This window comes from Plecotus auritus (genome assembly GCF_963455305.1).
Source record: "Plecotus auritus genome assembly, chromosome: 4".
Taxonomy (NCBI): Eukaryota; Metazoa; Chordata; class Mammalia; order Chiroptera; family Vespertilionidae; genus Plecotus; species Plecotus auritus.
In genome coordinates this window covers 66,247,151-66,266,005 of record NC_137775.1, presented here as the reverse complement: position 1 = coordinate 66,266,005, position 18,855 = coordinate 66,247,151, and the positions used below count along the sequence as shown (strand labels likewise).

At 38.3% G+C, this 18,855-nt stretch overlaps 1 protein-coding gene across 10 annotated transcripts in view; it reads left to right on the top strand.

The window, feature by feature from the left end:
• Positions 1-18,855, top strand: part of SENP6 (SUMO specific peptidase 6) — a 116,375-nt gene that overhangs the window by 85,237 nt on the left and 12,283 nt on the right. For all 10 annotated transcript variants that reach the window (XM_080664679.1, XM_080664681.1, XM_080664678.1 and 7 more), the window contains 5 exons: positions 260-366; positions 487-603; positions 11,746-11,868; positions 14,105-14,197; positions 18,193-18,623. In XM_080664679.1, coding sequence (XP_080520805.1) covers positions 260-366; positions 487-603; positions 11,746-11,868; positions 14,105-14,197; positions 18,193-18,623 — 871 coding nt within the window. The remainder of the gene's footprint in view (positions 1-259; positions 367-486; positions 604-11,745; positions 11,869-14,104; positions 14,198-18,192; positions 18,624-18,855) is intronic.

Below are 18,855 nucleotides of genomic sequence, written 5' to 3'. Positions count from 1 at the left end.
TATGGATATAGAGATTTCAGACAAGATACCAGAGACCATTGTTTCAAAAATTCAAGAGTATCAGTGTACCAGAAATTATAAATAAATAAATAAGTGGACCCTTGTTTTTTCCTGTTTCTTTTTAAAAAAAACATGCATACTTTTTAGATTCATATTTTTAATCTTTTTTAATTAAAAAACATTCTTGCCTTGTGCTTGCTCTTTTTATTGAAAATTTTCCCAATTGACTTTGAATTGATCGTTTAATTTCCTTTTCCAGGTGCCCCTGGAATCTAGAGTACAACTTAGAAGCAAACAATTTCAGTTTTTTGATGATGAGGAAGAAACTGGAGAGAGTCATACCATCTTTATGGGTCCTGTAGAAAAGTGAGAGAATTCCTTCACATTTACAACACTTTTAAATTTCTTCCCTGTTTTATTGCATTTCAGTTATATATATACACACAAATATTTGATAATCTACTTTTTAAAAAATTTCTGTTACAGGTTGATAGTATATCCACCACCTCCAGCTAAGGGAGGCATCTCTGTTACTAATGAGGACCTGCACTGTCTAAGTGAAGGAGAATTTTTAAATGATGTTATTATAGACTTTTATTTGAAGTAAGTTAACTTTCTGCTAACCTTTAAGCAACTCTTTAGCATTTTATAATGTGTATCTTTATTTTCTGAGCCAAAACTATTTGGGTTTTGAATGCCATCATTGCCATTTAGTGTGGGAAGTTATTTAATGTCTCTACCTGTGGTTCCTCATTTTAAAAATTATATCTAATAAGGTTGTAAGGATTAAATAAGGTAACACTTGTTAAGCACTAGGAAAAATACCTGGCACATGCAAAGTGTTTTTAAATGACAGCTTATTGTGTTGTTATTTTTGCAGTGTTTTAAGCCTTTAAAAATTGTTACTACCCTAGGGTAGGTATTAATTTTTTGAGCAAGCACAAAAGTATTATCCCACTCATTTCCTTCATTAAATGTTCAAGTGCCAGGTTATATACCAAGTACTGTGTTTAGAAGTTTATTCTTGTAGGGAACACAATTACAGGATTGAAGCAATAATAGAAGACACAGTAGAAAAAAGAATGTTTCATTCTCTTTAGAGATTGGGAAATATGAGGGACCAAGGAGCTTCCCTGGAAGAGCTTACATCATGACCCAATATACACATGCATATACATGTATGTGCAGTGTGTTTATACATGTATAAATTTGTATGTGTTTACTGGTTTGTGATATAAATTGGTGTGTATATGAAACAAAACAACTTAAATATCAGTATTAGAGCTTTACAATACTTTCTATTTAATTAAATGTATTTCATAAAACAAAATTTTTAGAAATCTGATTATTAAAAGCTGCTGAACGATTCTATAGCCTACTAATAGTTGTAGTCCACTGTTTGGGGAAAGAAAACATTGTTATAACAAGTGATAAGTATTGATGAGAGAAGTCATATGAGTGTGTTTCCTTAATATCATTTTGATAAGCGTTTTTATTATGGAAGTCTAGATGAGAAGTGATTTAAAGAAATTTAATTAACGTGATCTAAGAAGCCTAATTAGGTCATTTTTGTTTGAGGGAAAAGGAAATAATAAAATGTTTTAAGAGGTAGAGTTGTTTAGCAGGACTCCAAGCCTGATTGAATGGGTATTAAGAAGGATAAAAATGGTTTTCAAATAACTCCTAGTTTTCTGACTACAGAGACCTACTAAATGATTTTGCCACTAACTGAAGCAGTGAATGCAGAAGCAGAGTAGGTTTGGGTAGGAGATGGGGAAATATCCCTTTTAGATGTCTGAAAATATCCCTTTTAGATGTCAGCAAAAGGAGAGTGCCAATAAACCGTTGAATATATGGTTCTGGATGTCATTTGAGTTCTGGCTGGACATATAGTTAGGAGGCTTTACTTTACAAGTAGTAATTTAATTAGGAAAATTGATCAAGCCCTGGCTGATTTGGCTCAGTGGATAGAGCGAGCATTCCTGTGGACTGAAGGGTCCCAGTTCAACTCCAGTCAAGGGCACATGCCTGGGTTGAGGGTTCATTCCCCAATAGGGGGCGTGCAGGAGGCAGCCGATCAGTGATTCTCTCTCATAATTGATGTTTCTATCTCTCCCTCTCCCTTCCTTTCTGAAATCAATAAAAATATATTTGAAATAAATAGAAAAGAAACTAATCAAATTGTTTAGGTAGGGATTAAAAAATGAGAAAAGGCTATAAGGACAGAACCTAGACAATAGAGTTAGATAGACAGGGAAGATAGAGGCTCCTGTGAATAAATTCTGAATGTATTTGAGAGGTAAGAAGAAAAATCCAGAGTGTGTGATGTCATAAAATTAAAGGGAAGTAAACGCTTTAGAGCTGGACACATTTAGTGGTATCAGCAGAGGTCAAGGAAGATAAAGGCTAAGAACAACTTTGAAGTCACAGTTACCCTAAGCTAATTAGGGTCCGGTATACATCCAGACTTCACCCTAGTCCATAGGGAGGGCCGGGGAGGATAATGAGGTACTCCTCCCCATCCACTGGAGGTGGTACCAGTGGAAGCCTAGTGGGAAGCCTTCCACCCCCATCCAACAGTAACATGGAGCCCCTCCACGTTAATGGTGGCCTAGTGGAGAACCTAAAACTCCACCCCACCTGGCAGTAATGAGTTGGTGCCTATTTCAAACACTAGAGTGTGGTGCCAGGTAAAAGTCTGCTAAAACACAAGAATTAAATGAGATCCAGAGTCTTATAATACTCAAATGTCCAGATTTTAAAATTACTTGTCTCACCAAGAACCAGAAAGATTTTAAACTGAATGAGAAAGAACAGCCAATAGATAGTCAACACCGAGATTACACAGATATTAGAATTATCTGACAAATATTTTAAAGCACCCATCATATAATTTTCAATGAAAAATTATGAACACGTGAAACTTCATAGAGTGGAATAAACACAGGCCAAGTGTGTCTTATCTACAAAAAAAGCTCACTTCAAAGATAATTACATATATATATGAAAAGGATGGAAGAAGATAGAGCATGCAAATATTAATAGAGAGCAGGAGTTACTCTGTTAATATCAGATAAAGTAAACTTCCAAGCAAAGACAATTACCAGGGATAGAGCAGGACATTATATACTGATAAATGAGTGAATCCATCAAGAAGACCTAGCTGGCCCTGACCAGTTTGGCTCAGTGGATAGAGCATTGGCCTGAGGACTGAAAGGTCCCAGGTTCAATTCTGGTCAAGGGCATGTACCTTGGTTGCGGGCATATCTCCAGTAGGGAGTGTGCAGGAGGCAGCTGATCGATGTTTCTCTCATCAATGTTTCTAACTCTCTATCCCTCTCCCTTCCTCTCTATAAAAAAATCAATAAAATATTTTTAAAAAAAGAAGACGACGACCTAGCTGTACTTATTGGGCATGTGCCATAAAAAAGAGCTACAAAATATGTGAAGCAAAAATGGATATATCTAAAACTGGTGGGGAACTTTTTTCTGCCAAGGGCCATTTAGATATTTATAGCATCATTCAAGGGCCATACAAAATTATCAAGTTAAAAATTAACCTATATTTGGTCAAACATTTAATTAACTCATCCCTAATGCCTTGGCAGGGCCAAACCAAATTACTTCATGGGCCTTACACGGCCTATAGGCTGGACATTCCTCACCCCTGATCTAAAAGGAGAAAGTGAAAAATTCACAAATATAGCTGGAGACTTTAATTCCCCTCTCTCAACAATTTGATAGAACAACTAAACAAAAATCAACAAGGATACAGAAGAATGCAACACCATCAACCAGTAGGCTTTACTTAACACTAGGGGGTAATATTATACTCCAATTTATGTTAATATACCCCCCCCATTATCAAAGATATTGTTTTTTTCTTTTGAAGAGTTAATGGTAATGGAATATGTTACAGTAAATTATAAGTGTGTGACAGATTTGCTGACAAGAGAAACTGCCCTAGATTTTAAATGCCTAATTTTGCAGATGTAGATCCCTTTGAGATCAGTCATTCAATGACAAGTTCAGACAAAGCTCTTAAGCAAAATCAAAAGCTGTTATCTCATACAAATATCCAATAAGCATATGAAAAGATCCTTGACATTATTAGTCATCAAAGAAAATTCAAAACCCAAATGAGATGTCGCCTCACACCCATTAGGATGGCAACTAAAAAAAAACAACAGAAAAATAATGTGGACAAATGGCACCCTGTGTACTGCTGGTAGGAGTGTAAAATGTTACAGCCAATATGGAAAACGGTATGGTGGTTCCTCAAAAAATAGAACTATCAAGTGATCTAACAATCCCATTTCCGTGTATGTATCCAAAAGAGAGTAATGTTTCAAAGAGATTTTTGCATACGCATAGCACTATTCATAATAGTCAAGAGGTGTAAACAACCCAAACTGTCCATTGATGGATGGGTGGTAAACAAAAGGTGGCTCAGTTGGTTGGAGCGTTGTCCCGTACACCAAAAGGTTGTGGGTTTGATTCCCACTCCGCACATACCTGGATTGTGGGTTACATACCTGGTCAGGGTGTGTACAGGAGGCAGCCAATCAATGTTCCTCACATCGATGTTTCTCTCTCTCTCTAACACCCATACACACACATACACACACACAAAATAACAAATAATGCATATCCTCAGGTGAGGGTTTAAAAAAAAAAGAGGAAACCTATCACATGCTACAACACGGGTGAATCTGGAAGACATTGTGGAACGTGAAATAAGCCAGTCACAAAAAGACAAGTACTATATAGTTCCACTTAGATAATTTGTAGTCAAATTCATAGAAAATGAAAGTAAAAATGGTGGTTACTTGGAGCAAGGAATTGTTATTTATTGGATATAGAGTTTCATTTTACAAGTTAAAGAAGATCTGTTTTACAACAATGGGAATATACTGAACACCACTGAACTGTATACTTAAAAATGGTTAAGATTGCACATTTTACATATTTTTCCATAATTAAAAAATTTCTTTTTCTTTATTGATTAAGGTATTACATATGTGTCCTTATCCCCCCATTACCCCCACCCCCAACTCAAGCCCTCACCCCCACCCCCATCTCCCACTCAAGCCCTCACCCCCCTGCTGTCTGTGTCCATTGGTTAGGCTTATATGCATGCATACAAGTCCTTTGGTTGATCTCTCCCCCTTACCCCCATCCTCCCCTACCTTACCTCTGAGGTTTGAGCATCTGATGCTTCCCTGTCTCTCGATCTGTTTTTATTCATCAGTTTATGTTGTTCATTATATTCCATAAATGAGTGAGATCATGTGATATATATCTTACTCTGACTGGTTTATTTCGCTTAGCATAATGCTCTCCAGTTCCAGCCATGCTGTTGCAAATGGTAGGAGTTCCTTCCTTTTTTACAGCAGTGTAGTGTTCCATTGTGTAGATGTCAATTAGGTCAAATTGTTTGATATTGGACTCATCTTTGTCCTTAACTGATTTTCTACATACCTATTCTATCAATTATTGAGAAGGTTGTCGATTTCCAGTTTTAATTATGGATTTGTCAGTTTCTCCTTTTAGATCTATCGGTTTTTGCCTTACGTATTTTATTTTAAAGCTCTGTTATTAGGCACATACATGTTTAAGCCTTCTCAGAGATTGATCCCTTTATTATGTAATGTTCCCTCTTTATCCTTGATAATCTTCCTTGTTCTTAAATCCACTTTGTTCAAAATGAATGTAGCTATTCCAGCTTTCTTTCGGATTATGTTTACATGGTTCTGTTTACATGTACCTATTTCTTTACTGGTTTACTTTTAACCTGCTTAAGTCTTTTTATTTAAAATGTTTCTGTTTTTGAAAGCATATAGGTGGATCTAAAAACTAAGTTGAACTCCTAATATTTTGTTTATATTTTAGTTTATTCTATTTCATACATAAGTAATATATAATTTACACTACAGTAGACATTTTATAGTCATTTGTTTTTTTGTTTTTTTTAATAAATCTTTATTCAGATTACAATTATTTCTCCTTTTTCCCCCCATAGCTCCCCTCCCAGTTCCCACCCCACCTTCTGCCCTTACCTCCCCCCCCACTGTCCTCATCCATAGGTGTATGATTTTTGTCCAGTCACTTCATGAACCCCCCCATACCCTTTTCCCCCTGAGAATTATCAGTCCACTCCCTTTCTATGCCCCTGATTCTATTATATTCACCAGATTATTCTGTTCCTCGGGTTTTTAATTCACTTGATTTTTAGGTTCACTTGTTGATAGATATGTATTTGTTGTTCATAATTTTTATCTTTACCTTTTTTCTTCTTCCTCTTCTTAAAGAATACCTTTCAGCATTTTATATAATACTGGTTTGGTGGTGATGAACTCCTTTAGCTTTTTCTTATCTGTGAAGCTCTTTATCTTCCCTTCCATTCTGAATGATAGCTTTGCTGGGTAGAGTAATCTTGGTTGTAGGTTCTTGCTATTCATCACATTGAAAATTTCTTGCCACTCCCGTCTGGCCTGCATAGTTTCTGTTGAGAAATCAGCTGACAGTCGTATGGGTGCTCCCTTGTAGGTAATTAACTGTTTTTCTCTTGCTGCTTTTAATATTCTCTCTTTGTCTTTTGCTCTTGGCATTTTAATTATGATGTGTCTTGGTGTGGTCCTCTTTGGATTCCTTTTGTTTGGGGTTCTGTGCGCTTCCTGGACTTGAAAGTCTATTTCTTTCACCAGGTGGGGGAAGTTTTCGGTCATTATTTCTTCAAATAGGTTTTCAGTATCTTGCTCTCTCTCTTCTTCTGGCACCCCCATGATTCTGATGTTGGTACGCTTGAAGTTGTCCCAGAGTCTTCTTACACTATCTTCAACTTTTTGGATTTTTTTTTTTGCTTTTTGCTTTTTCGGTTGAGTGTTTTTTGCTTCTTTGTGTTTCAATTCTTTGACTTGATTCTTGTGTTCCTCTTGTCTGTTTTTGGGTCTCTGTATAATATTTTTTATTTCAGTCAGTGTATGTTTAATTTCTAGTTGATCCTTTTTCATATCTTCGAGGGTCTCGTTATATTTATCGGCCTTTTCTAGGATATTCTTAAAAAGCCTTATAACCGTGGTTTTGAATTCTATATCCAGTCGTTTGTTTTCCTCCATTTCTTTCGTTTGTGATCTGATTCTTGGACGCCGCATTTTCACTGCTTCCCTGAGTTGGTAAGGTAGATTTGTGTGCTAGGTTTCCAATATGGCCCAGTGGGTCTGCCTCCCCAGTTAACCTGAGGTGGACACTCTTGGTGCACCCCTTTGTTGACTGTGTGTACAGCCTTGTTGTAATTAAGTCTTGATTGTTGTTGGTATCACTGGGAAGAATTGACCTCCAGGCCAGTTGGCTGTAAGAATCAGCTGTGTCTATGCTGGGAGAAGTTCGGTGCTGGAGACAGCCTTATAGGATTAGACTTGCCAAATTGCAATAGCCTCTGTGCTCAGCTTGGATGGGGTGGAGTCTCAGTCTTGGCTTCCCGTCAGCCTTACCCTTGCGCGCACGGGCGCGCCTTCAGACCTCCACCTTCCCTGGCTCCTGAGTCTCTGCCCGAGAGTCCAGACTCCCCCCACAAGAGCGTGGGTCCCCAGGGGCTCGCCTGGAACCGGGGTTCAGTGCAGTCAGGAACCTCCGACTCCCTTCCACTAGGGAAAGCCTGTGGCAACCTCCGCAGCCTTTGTTCGCACTGGCGTGCGCGCGCTTTCAGTCCTCCGCCTTCCCCGGCTCCGGAGTCTCCGCCCGAGAGTCAATAGTCATTTGTTTATACTCTTGAAATTCTTTATATTTTCAGGAGACCCTTTGACATTTTATAGTTACACTTTAAAACAAATTTTATACACTAAACTTAATTATCTACAAGTTCTATCTTATCTGATGTAAATGAGTATTCCAAATAAAATTCTAACAAAATCCATGATTTAAAAAAAAATTTGTATATAGGGTGTCCAAAAAAATGTATACACACTTCAATAGCTAATAGCTCAATTTTGAAAATGAAATGTATTTTAATAAACACTGCCTTTATAATTATTCAAAGTATATGTATACATTTATGGGGGACACCCTATACTTATAACATTCTTTTATATATAATATATTTTTATTTATTTTAGAGAGGAAAGGAGAGGGAGAGAAACATAAATGATGAGAGTCATTGATCAGCTGCCTCATGCACGCCTTCCACTGGGGATTGAGCCCACAACCCTGGCATGTACAACCAGAATCAGAACATGACCTCCTGGTTCATAGGTCGATGCTCAACCACTGAGCCACACTTGTGACATTCTTAGAAGTGAATTTTAAAAGGAAACTTTTTTAAAACTTCACTATTAAAATCAGTTATTTGGCTGTTACCAGAGCTTCTCATTCTTTTCTAACTCTACGAGTTAGAAACAAACTTTTAAAGTTTGTCAGTATTGCCGAAACCGGTTTGGCTCAGTGGATAGAGCGTCGGCCTGCGGACTGAAAGGTCCCAGGTTCGATTCCGGTCAAGGGCATGTACCTTGGTTGTGGGCACATTCCCAGTGGGGGGTGTGCAGGAGGCAGCTGATCGATGTTTCTCTCTCATCAATGTTTCTAGCTCTCTATCCCTCTCCCTTCCTCTCTGTAAAAAATCAATAAAATATATATATATATTTTTTTAATTTTCCCTTTATACCAGTGGTCGGCAAACCGCATGTGGCTCGCAAGCCGCAGTTTGCCACTCGGTTGACTAATGAGTTTGATGACCACTGATCTATACTAATAAAAGGGTAATATGCTAATAAGACCGGAAGACCTTCCGGACATCCTTCCGGACAAAGCCATGGTGGCAGGACTGAGGCAGAGATGGTTAGGGGCGATCAGGCCAGCAGGGGAGGGCAGTTGGGGGTGATCAGGCTGGCGGAGGGAGGGGGAATAGGGGGCGAGTAGGCCAGCAGTGGGGGAGCAGTTGGGGGCAAGCAGGCCGGCAGGGGGGGAAGTTGGAGGTGAGCAGGCCGTAGGGCGGGGCAGTTGGGGGTGTGCAGGCCGGCGGAGGAGGGGCATTTGGGGGTGAGCAGGCCGGCAGGCAGAGTGGTTAGGGGCGATCAGGCAGGCAGGCAGGCAGGCAGGTGAGCGGTTAGGAGCCAGTGGTCCCGGATTGCGAGAGGGATGTCCGACGGTTGGACATCCCCCAAGGGGTCCCAGATTGGAGAGGGTGCAGGCCGGGCTGAGGGACACACCCCCCCGTGCATGAATTTCGTGCACCAGGCCAGTAGTTCTATAATAAGAGACATGGCTTTTCTAATTAAAGTTAATAGTTCTAACATGTGTACATTGTATGTTTAGAAAAGCTATATATAGTCACAGAAATACCAGTGGATGTATGCCAAATCAGAAAGACAAACATTTTACAAGGCATGGCTTTGTTTACATATGAAGTTAGAGTCAGTTTTCTTAAGTCATAAGTAACTTTTCTTTTTTAAGTTGAATTATCCCTCTGTTTATTTGACTCACTTTTACAGAGCAGCCATTGAAGTTTGGGCTGGTGAAAGCTGCATGGTTCACCAATTATGACATAGCCCCTAAACTCAAATCTAGTTCACTACATGCTCTGTTTTGAGTATATTATTGTAAAATTCAGTGATTGATTTAAACTGTCATGAGATGATTCAGTGTCTTATAATTTCCTTTGTCGGGGCATACTGAGTTGCTCTAAAGCAAGAAATTTTGTAATTGGGTCCTTTTCATCAGAACTTGAGTTTCAGAATGATCATGTTATGCTAAGGGACATGTCTCTAGGTGTGCCCTCGGGGACATTTGCTGTTTCTGTGTATGATTTCACAAGGCTTTTAGATTATCCTCATTTTAATAAAATGCAAATGGTCATTAGCTTGATTTTGCATAGTTCCTTTGAGGATTTTAACATAAATTTAATCCTATCTAATAAAAGAGTAATATGCAAAATGCCTGTCACTCCAACACACAAGATGGCTGCCCCCATGTGGACACAAGGTGGCCAGCAGGGAGGGTAGTTGGGAGCGACCAGGTCTGCAAGGGAGGGCAGTTGTGGGCAATCAGGCCAGCAGGGTAGGGCAGTTGGGAGGGACCAGGCCTATAAGGGAGGGCATTTTGGTGTGATCAAGCCTGCAGGGGAGGGCAGTTAGGGGTGACCAGGCCGGCAGAGGAGGGAAGTTGGGGGCGACTGGGCCTGCAGGGAAGGGCAGTTGTGGGGGACCCAGGCCTGCAGCGGAGGGCAGTTGGGGGGGACCAGGCCTGCAGGGGAGGGCAGTTAGGGGTGACCAGGCCTGCAGGGGAGGGCAGTTAGGGGCAATCTGGCTGGCAGGGGAGCAGTTAGGCATCAATCAGGCTGTCAGGGGAGTGGTTAGGGGATGATCAGGCTGGCAGGCAGAAGCGGTTAGGGGCAATCAGGAAGGCAAGCAGTTGGGAGCCAGCAGTCCTGGATTGTGAGAGGGATGTCCAACTACCTGTTTAGGCCCGATCCTCCCTGGATCGGGCCTAAACGGACATCACTTGAGGAGTCCCCGATTGGAGAGGGTGCAGGCTGGGCTGAGGGACACACACCCCTGTGCACGAATTTCGTGCACTGGGCCTCTAGTATATCATAATTTTCCTTTGTGATATCAAGGAACCATTGCTACTTGTTTTAAGGTTGACCTAAAGAAGAAACAACTAAGGCAAGGAAAAATTAGAACCAATATAAGATCCCTTTAATAATTCATTGTTGGCCCTAACTGGTTTGGCTCAGTGGATACAGCATTGGCCTGTCGACTAAAGGGTCCCAGGTTCAATTCGGTTAAGGGCATGTACCTTGGTTGTGGGCATATCCCCAGTAGAGGTGTGTAGGAGGCAGCTGATCGATGTTTCTAACTCTCCCTCTCCCTTCCTCTCTGTAAAAAATCAATAAAATATATATTTTTTAAAAATAATTCATTGTTGCAACCTTAACACTGAATAGGTATTTCTATTTTCTGTTTGTTTTTTTTAAGTAATATATGACTAGGTTTTTATGGTTTATTAACTGAACTATTTAAAATAAGCAGCACATAAAATAGGTATATTAAGATATAATGCACATAATATAAAATTCACTCATTTAAGGTGTACAATTCAGTGGTTTTAGTATATTCAGACATTTGTGCAATCATCATCACAGTCAGTATTATAATATTTTCATCCCCCCAAAGAGCCCCAATAACCATTAGCAGTGATTCCTCATTTTCCTTCAGCTCCAGTTCCAGCTTTAGGCAACCACTAGCTCTTCTCTGTCTGTGGATCTGCACATTCTGAACATTTCGTATACATGGAGTTATACAACATGTGCTCCTTTGTGACTAGTTTCTTTAACTTACCACAGTGTTTTCAAGGTTCTTTTATGTTACAGCAGGTATCGGTGCTTTATTTCTTTTTGTTCAGTATATTTCATTGTATGGATGTATATCACATTTTATTTTTCCATTCATTAGTTGATGAGCATTTCTGACATTTCCACTTTGTGGCTATTATAAATAATGTCCTGAATGTTTGTGAATATGCCCTTGTTTTAAAATATTAGATCTTTCAAATCACAGTTTTCCTCTCAAATATACTTTTCATTACTTGTGAATTATCTGGTAGTTATTATTTAGAATATGAAGTCAACTCTGCTTCTTTCAATTGTAAGGAATAGAAATTGATGGTGGCTAAATAGATTACTGACTGACTGTTGTTAGTGTGAGGTAAACTGCTATATTCATTATATTGGAATTATTTTTTATAAAATAGATATTTGGTGCTTGAAAAACTGAAGAGAGAAGATGCTGACCGAATTCATATATTCAGTTCTTTTTTCTACAAACGCCTTAATCAGAGAGAGAGGAGAAATCTCCATGAAACAACTCATCTATCGTAAGTCAAGCTCTTTGAAAATACTGAACAGATGTAATAAGTTACTGAAATTTAACTTAGTAAAAAATCACTTATTTGTGCCCTGGCCAGTGTGGCATAGCTGGTTGAGTTCTCCCATGCACCAAAAGGGTCCCATGAACCAAAAAGTCACCAGTTTGATTCCCAGTCAGGGCACATGCCTGGGTTGCCGTAGATGAAGAAGAATACACTACGACCACTGGTCAAAAGCAATCACTATCATCAACTCTAAGATGAAGGAGGCAGCTGATCAATATTTCTCTCTCTCCCCCTCTCCCTCTAACATCAATAAAAACATTTTTTTAAAAAAAATAATTTATTTGTATTGAGGCAACATAATTTGTTATTAGTTAACAAAATCATAATATCGGATTGTATCCAGAATAAAATGTGGATCAATATCCACAATATTCTAAAGCCTTAAGAATATGTAGAATTTATAAAGGTTTTAGGTGTAATATTTAGATCAGTATTTTCCCAATATGCCTGATGGTTTTTAAAAAATTGCTTGGGCCCTGACCGGTTTGGCTCAGTGGATAGAGCGTCGGCCTGCAGACTCAAGGGTCCCGGGTTCGATTCCGGTCAAGGGCATGTACCTTGGTTGCAGGCACATACCCAGTGGGAGTGTGCAGGAGGCAGCTGATCAATGTTTCTCTCTCATCGATGTTTCTAACTCTCTATCCATCTCCCTTCCTTTCTGTAAAAAAATCAATAAAATATATTTTAAAAAAATTACTTGGATACTTATCAAATACTAGAGGCCTGGTGCATGAAAATTCATGCACTGGAGAGGGGGTCCCTCGGCCTGGCCTGCCCCCTCTGACAGTCTGGGAGCCCTCAGGGGCGGGAAACGACACCCCCATCGCACCTCTGCTGCTGCCACTGCCAACAGTGCAAGCCTCGGCCGGCCATGGTTACCTGAACCTCGGGTGGCCCTGGGCAGCTGGAAACCACCATCCAAGGCTTGCCTGCACCTCGGGCCCGCCCTGGGCGGCTGGGCAGCCAACATCCGAGGCTTGCCTGCACCTTGGGCTGGCCCTGAGGGGCTGGAGGCCGAGGGGACTGGGGCACTCCGGAGGCAGGTGCATGAAGCAGCCAGACCTGCCCTGGCGGGGCTGAGGGGACTAGGCGCTGCCATCTTTGAGGGTGTGGCAGTCAATTAGCATATCCCCTGCTTATTGGCTGTGGGTGCCACCATCTTTTGTGAGGGTGTGATGGTCAATTAGCATATTCCCTCTTTATTAGAAAGGATAGATTGCTTTGTTTTACCCTAGATGTTCCACACTACCTAAGAAAGAAACCTGTGAATTTGTACTTTTTTTTTTATCCTCACCTGAGTATATTTTTTCATTTATTTTAAAGAGAGTGGGAGAGAGAAGGAAAGACAGAGAAATATCGATGTGAGAAACACATCAATTAGTTGCCTCCTACACTTGCCCTGCCAAGGGCCCAAGCCAGGGAGGAGTCTGCAACCTAGGTACGTGCCCTTGATCGGAATCCAACCCAGAACCCTTCAATCCACAGGCCGACGCTAGGGCGAGTTTGTACTTTTAATAAGTTCTTTGGATGTTTCTTCTCAGATAAGGAAATACTGTTCTACTTATTAGGCCTGATAGGCCTGTGTACTTTTGTTTATAATGCTCCATTTAGTGATTGCATCCAGCTCTAATACTTACTTAGTAATTCATCAAAAGATACACATGAAGAGTTGGTATTTTTTTTTAATCATAAGTGCTGTTAAATGCTTGAATTGAAGGCTGATGTGGATAATACAAATAGTATTATCCACTAGTTCAATGATTCTTAATTTTCATCTTAGAGTTGATGATAGTGATTGGTTTTGACCAGTGGTCGTAGTGTGTTCTTCATCTACAGTAAGATAATGCTCACTTTTCTTGCTCTTTTTTCTGCTGTTCTCATTGGTCATGGTCTGATTCGCTTCTCAACCTGATTGCTTGTGCCATTTCTGCAGTAACAAACAATAGCACTGATTTACACTAGTATATAGTAGTAGGAATTAAATATCTCTTTCTTCCAGATTCAGTGATGGGCAGTTTTACACCTTTCTAGCTCTTTTGTTTTCTTTCCCCAGCTTGTTAAATCATCTTTTATAACTGTTCTGTTAACATCTTAATATTCATAATTTATAAATTGTTGCATATAAGCTGAAGCACTAGGAACATTTCAGAAACTTGATAGTCTATCTCTTGTCTTACAGAATACAGCAAAAGCGGCATGGGAGAGTAAAAACATGGACCCGGCATGTAGATATTTTTGAAAAGGATTTTATTTTTGTACCCCTTAATGAAGCGTGAGTAAGAATTCCCTTTCTGTAAATGTGGCAATTTTTAGAAAATGTGTTTAGGATGTGAAGATTTCATCCATTTTAAACTCCTTGAAATTTCTTCTGTATATCTCTATACTTATACTGCTTTTTTAATGATATTTGATGCAGTTTTCCAGTAAATCATATAAGATACTGAATTTTACAAACCCTAGATAAGATATTTCTAATTCTGTTTTATTGGTCAATGTAGAATAATGTTAATTTTTAAAATGGTGCTGCTTGTGGTCTATCTAGCAAACATTGTACAGAAAAAGCTACTTTGCCCTAGCCGGTTTGGCTCAGAGGATAGTGTTGGCCTACGGGCTGAAGGATCCAGAGTTCGATACTGGTCAAAGGCACATGTCCGGGTTGCGGGCTCAATCCCATCCCCAGTGCAGGGCGTGCAGAAGTCAGCTGATCAATCATTATTTCTCATCATTGATGTTTCTATCTCCCTCTCTCTGAAATCAATAAAAATACGTCTAAAGAAAAAGAAAAGGCTACTTTATACAGAAAGATGATTAGGTCCCATAGAAGAATTTGAATTCTTAGTTTAAAACACATTAGGCTCTTAACCAAGAAAAAGAAGAAAAGGTGGCTAGCTAGATTTTTGTCATTTTCTCAAGTTGAAAGCCATGCTGACTACTCAGTTATTTTCTAAGTAAAAGGGGGTGGTTAAACATTTGTGTTATTTTCCCCCAAAAGAGGCATTGATTTATAGGATAGTATTATTATACAATTTAGACTTAAATTTGTTTGTATTTCTTTTTTTGTTGTTTTCCTATGCTCTGCAATCAAAGATCCCCAGGAATACACCTGTAGTTGGATAATTTTGGGCTTATTACTTGTATCAAAAGAGAACACATACCATAGACAACCATGGAGCCTCTCTGTGGAAGTGTGTTTGAATGAGCCTATAACAAATTTGGGATTTAGTTTGGTGATTTGGGGAAAGATCTAAGGAAGCAGTGGTTTGCTTGGGTAAAGAAGTAACATTCACTTAAGCAAAAAAGGGGATATTGATATTTGGGGGGTTGGTTTTATGACCTTGTTTGTCTCTGCCTAGACAAATTATGAAATGGCCTTGCTTTGCCTCATTTTACTATGGTTGCAGAATAGCCTTGTCTGAGGTTGGTGTTCTGTGAGATTGTTTATATCTAATAAGCTTAACTGTCCCAGGCTAGCTTCTGAATATTTTTTTTCTCACTATGAAAAACAAATTCACTGTACAGTATAATCAAGCTGTATTTATTTAAAACCCTGCTTTAATTATAACATTTGTGCTCTCTAATCAGCTCAGCCAAAGATAGGTCGACTAGGTCAAAATATTGGTTATGGCGATAAAGCCCAACTTTAAATATATATATATATATATATATATATATATATATATATATATATATATATATATATAAAGTCAAACAGTTTAAAATTAATCTTCAGTTTCTTCATTCTTCTCAAAATAAGGTTCCTTGCCATATATTTGTTATATAAAGTAATATGTAAGCTGCCTAATAGGTGAAATGGAGAATATACACTGAGTGGCCAGATTATTATGATCTCTGAACACATAGTAATCTGGCCACTCAGTGTGTTTGTATCTCAAATGGGTACCAAAAGTATTCTAGACTTTTGCTGGCGATCAACCACCTATTTGCCCGAGCTTTCAATCAGCCATTGCAAAGGGGAAAACTGATCAGGTGCACGATTTATAGTATCTTTGATATCAAATAAATGAGGTACTCAAGAGAAGTACACTGAGTAGCCACATAATTATGCGTTCAGAGATCATCATAATCTGGCCACTCAGTGTACATAAAAAGCCATTTGTCAGAAATGAATTATAAAAATTTTTAATAGAAATATAATTTGAAATACACACAATTTAGCAACAGAGGCACATCCTTCTTAGTCACTCTATCTGATGTGGATAGAAACTATGATCGGTGCTTCCAATAATTTTGGTGAAAAGTAGAGAATGAATAAAGATGTGGAGCCAGAAAATGATTCTGCAAGAGTACTATGCCATTTATGGATGGAAGAATAGCCCTAATTCATGAGGGTGCATTTTGTTTCATTTTATTTTTATTTTTTTTAAATATATATTTTTATTGATTTCAGAGAGGATGTGAGAGGGAGAGAGATGATAGAAACATCAATGATGATAGAGCATCATGGATCGGCTGCCCCCCACATGCCCCCCACTGGGGACCAAGCCTGCAACCGAGGCATGTGCCCTTGACCGGAATTGAACCTGGGACCCTTCAGTCCGCAGGCCAACGCTCTATCCACTGAGCCAAACCGGCTAGGGCTCGTTTTATTTTTAAGAGGTACACCACAAATATTTATATACACTGATTATATTACATAGACTGCCATATATATCTGTTTTATTTTCAATTTTCCTGGTGGTATTAATTTCTTTCCAATTAAAAGCTATTTGTTAAAAATTGTCACAGTAATTGACAAGGGGCAAAAATTTGATATTTGGATCTAATCCATCTTCAGATACGTGAAATTACCTGTTTTAGCCTCATCTCCCATTAGTGATTTAAGCTCAATGTAGCTGCTATTAAAAGGATCATAAAAGCAAAATCCTGGCTCTTAGAGGTTGAAAGTGATCTCAGATGTTTCCAGCTTTCCTCTTTCAGCTAGGTGAAGAAAGAATTTTCCTGGTTTTTCAGTGAGGCATTAGAAAATTTATAGCTTATATCCATTTGTCCTAACTGAAAAATGTTAAAAACAGTGATAAACTTAGGTTACTACTATAGGTTGAGAGTCACTGTATTACACTATATTTAATCAACTTTAAAACACGTTTTTTCATATTTTAACATTTCTGAAATTCAGATGTGACATACATTAGCTGTGTCTTAGAGTTGAATTGAGAAAGTTGGTGTGCTGCTATTTCTACCACCCTAGCCTGACCTAAGTCCACAGGATACTTGAGGATTAATAATTAAGGAGAGAAGCATTCTTCCACCTGTCCTTTATAATACTGAGGATGAAGCCAACCTCTGATCTTTCTACTTAGGCTGTCCAATGAAGAGACAGCGCTGTTTTTTAGTATTGCCTTGGGGTAATTTAACATTTTGCAGAAATGAGAGTGTAGCATAACTTTTATCCTCATCGCTAGATTTATTTTTCATTCAAAAAAGACCTATTGAACATCTTACTATATTACAAATATTGTGCTCAGGCTAGTAAGTTCTCTAACATCTATGGCCTGTTCCTTTTAGTTTAGCATGTAATACTACCTATCATATAGTAAGCCCTTAATAAAATTCTTCATTAGATTAATGACTATTAGCCAATATTAGCTGTATAGCTTCTAACTCATGGTTTATATCCTGCTCTTGGGAGCTGTGGTACCTGAATTCAGCTATATCATGAGCACCCACTTGATACCTGGAACTCTACTAGTATTTTCAGTTCTTTTATAATCATTACATTAGATATGTTATTTCATTTTAGTGTATTTACATTTCAGTATAGCATGAGACAAAGGATTATTTGATACTTTCAATGTTAAGCAATTCCTACCTTATTAATAAGAGAAACACAGACATGGTTAAAGTTTTTAAAAAGCTGTATATATGTATAATATTTAGAAAATGTTCAAAATTATACAGTCTGATTAGACTTCTGAAGACATTATAATCTTAAGACTAGATAGATTTCTATCCTTTTACATAAATAAAGCAAAGGGAAGGTGAATGGGAATGATGAATTGGCAGAGATAATTATTTATATTTTGTTAAATTACCTGAAAAATTATAAATTTTTTATTCCACAAGTAAGAAAAAGTTTTAAAGGATTTTTTGCAAAAGTGAATATGGGCTACAAATTTCTAACAAAACTTAGGTTGAAAAAATGGGGCATTCTTAATAAATTTCTTCAGAAAAGCATTTCAATTGATATTTATTGCCAAATATAACTTTTCTAATAATATATTCAGTAGTTTCATTTGTTTTTTACAGTGCACATTGGTTTTTGGCTGTTGTTTGTTTCCCTGGTTTGGAAAAACCAAAGTATGAACCTAATCCTCATTACCATGAAAATACAGCCATGCAAAAATGTTCAACTGTAGAGGACAGTTGCATTTCTTCTCCTTCAGCCAGTGAAATGGACAGTTGTTCACAAAACTCTTCAGCCAAGCCTATATTTAAGAAGATGCTAAACAAAAAGCATTGCATAGCTGTAACTGATTCAAGTGCTGAACAGGAAGAAAGTGACCCTCATTATCGGAGAAACATATGCAGTGTGAAATGTAGTCTGAAAAAAATAAATCATACTGCAAGTGAAAATGAAGAATCAAATAAAGGAGAATCTGCATGCCAGAAAATTGTTGATAGGACTAAAAGTGAGAATGGCCTACAGAATGAATATTTAAGTTCTATGCACCATACAGGTATGTGTCTAAATGTTTTGAAAGAATCAAGGAATTCAGAGTAAATTGGGGTTTTTATAAACAGGATTAAGATTTCAGGTTTCACTTTATGAAAAGTCAGATTTATTGAAGTATAATTTACCTATAGGAACATTTCATCATTTTATAAGTATAGTTCAGTGAGCTTTGATAAATGTTTATAGTCATGTAATCACTACAACAGATTTAGAACCTTTACATCACTCCAAAAAAA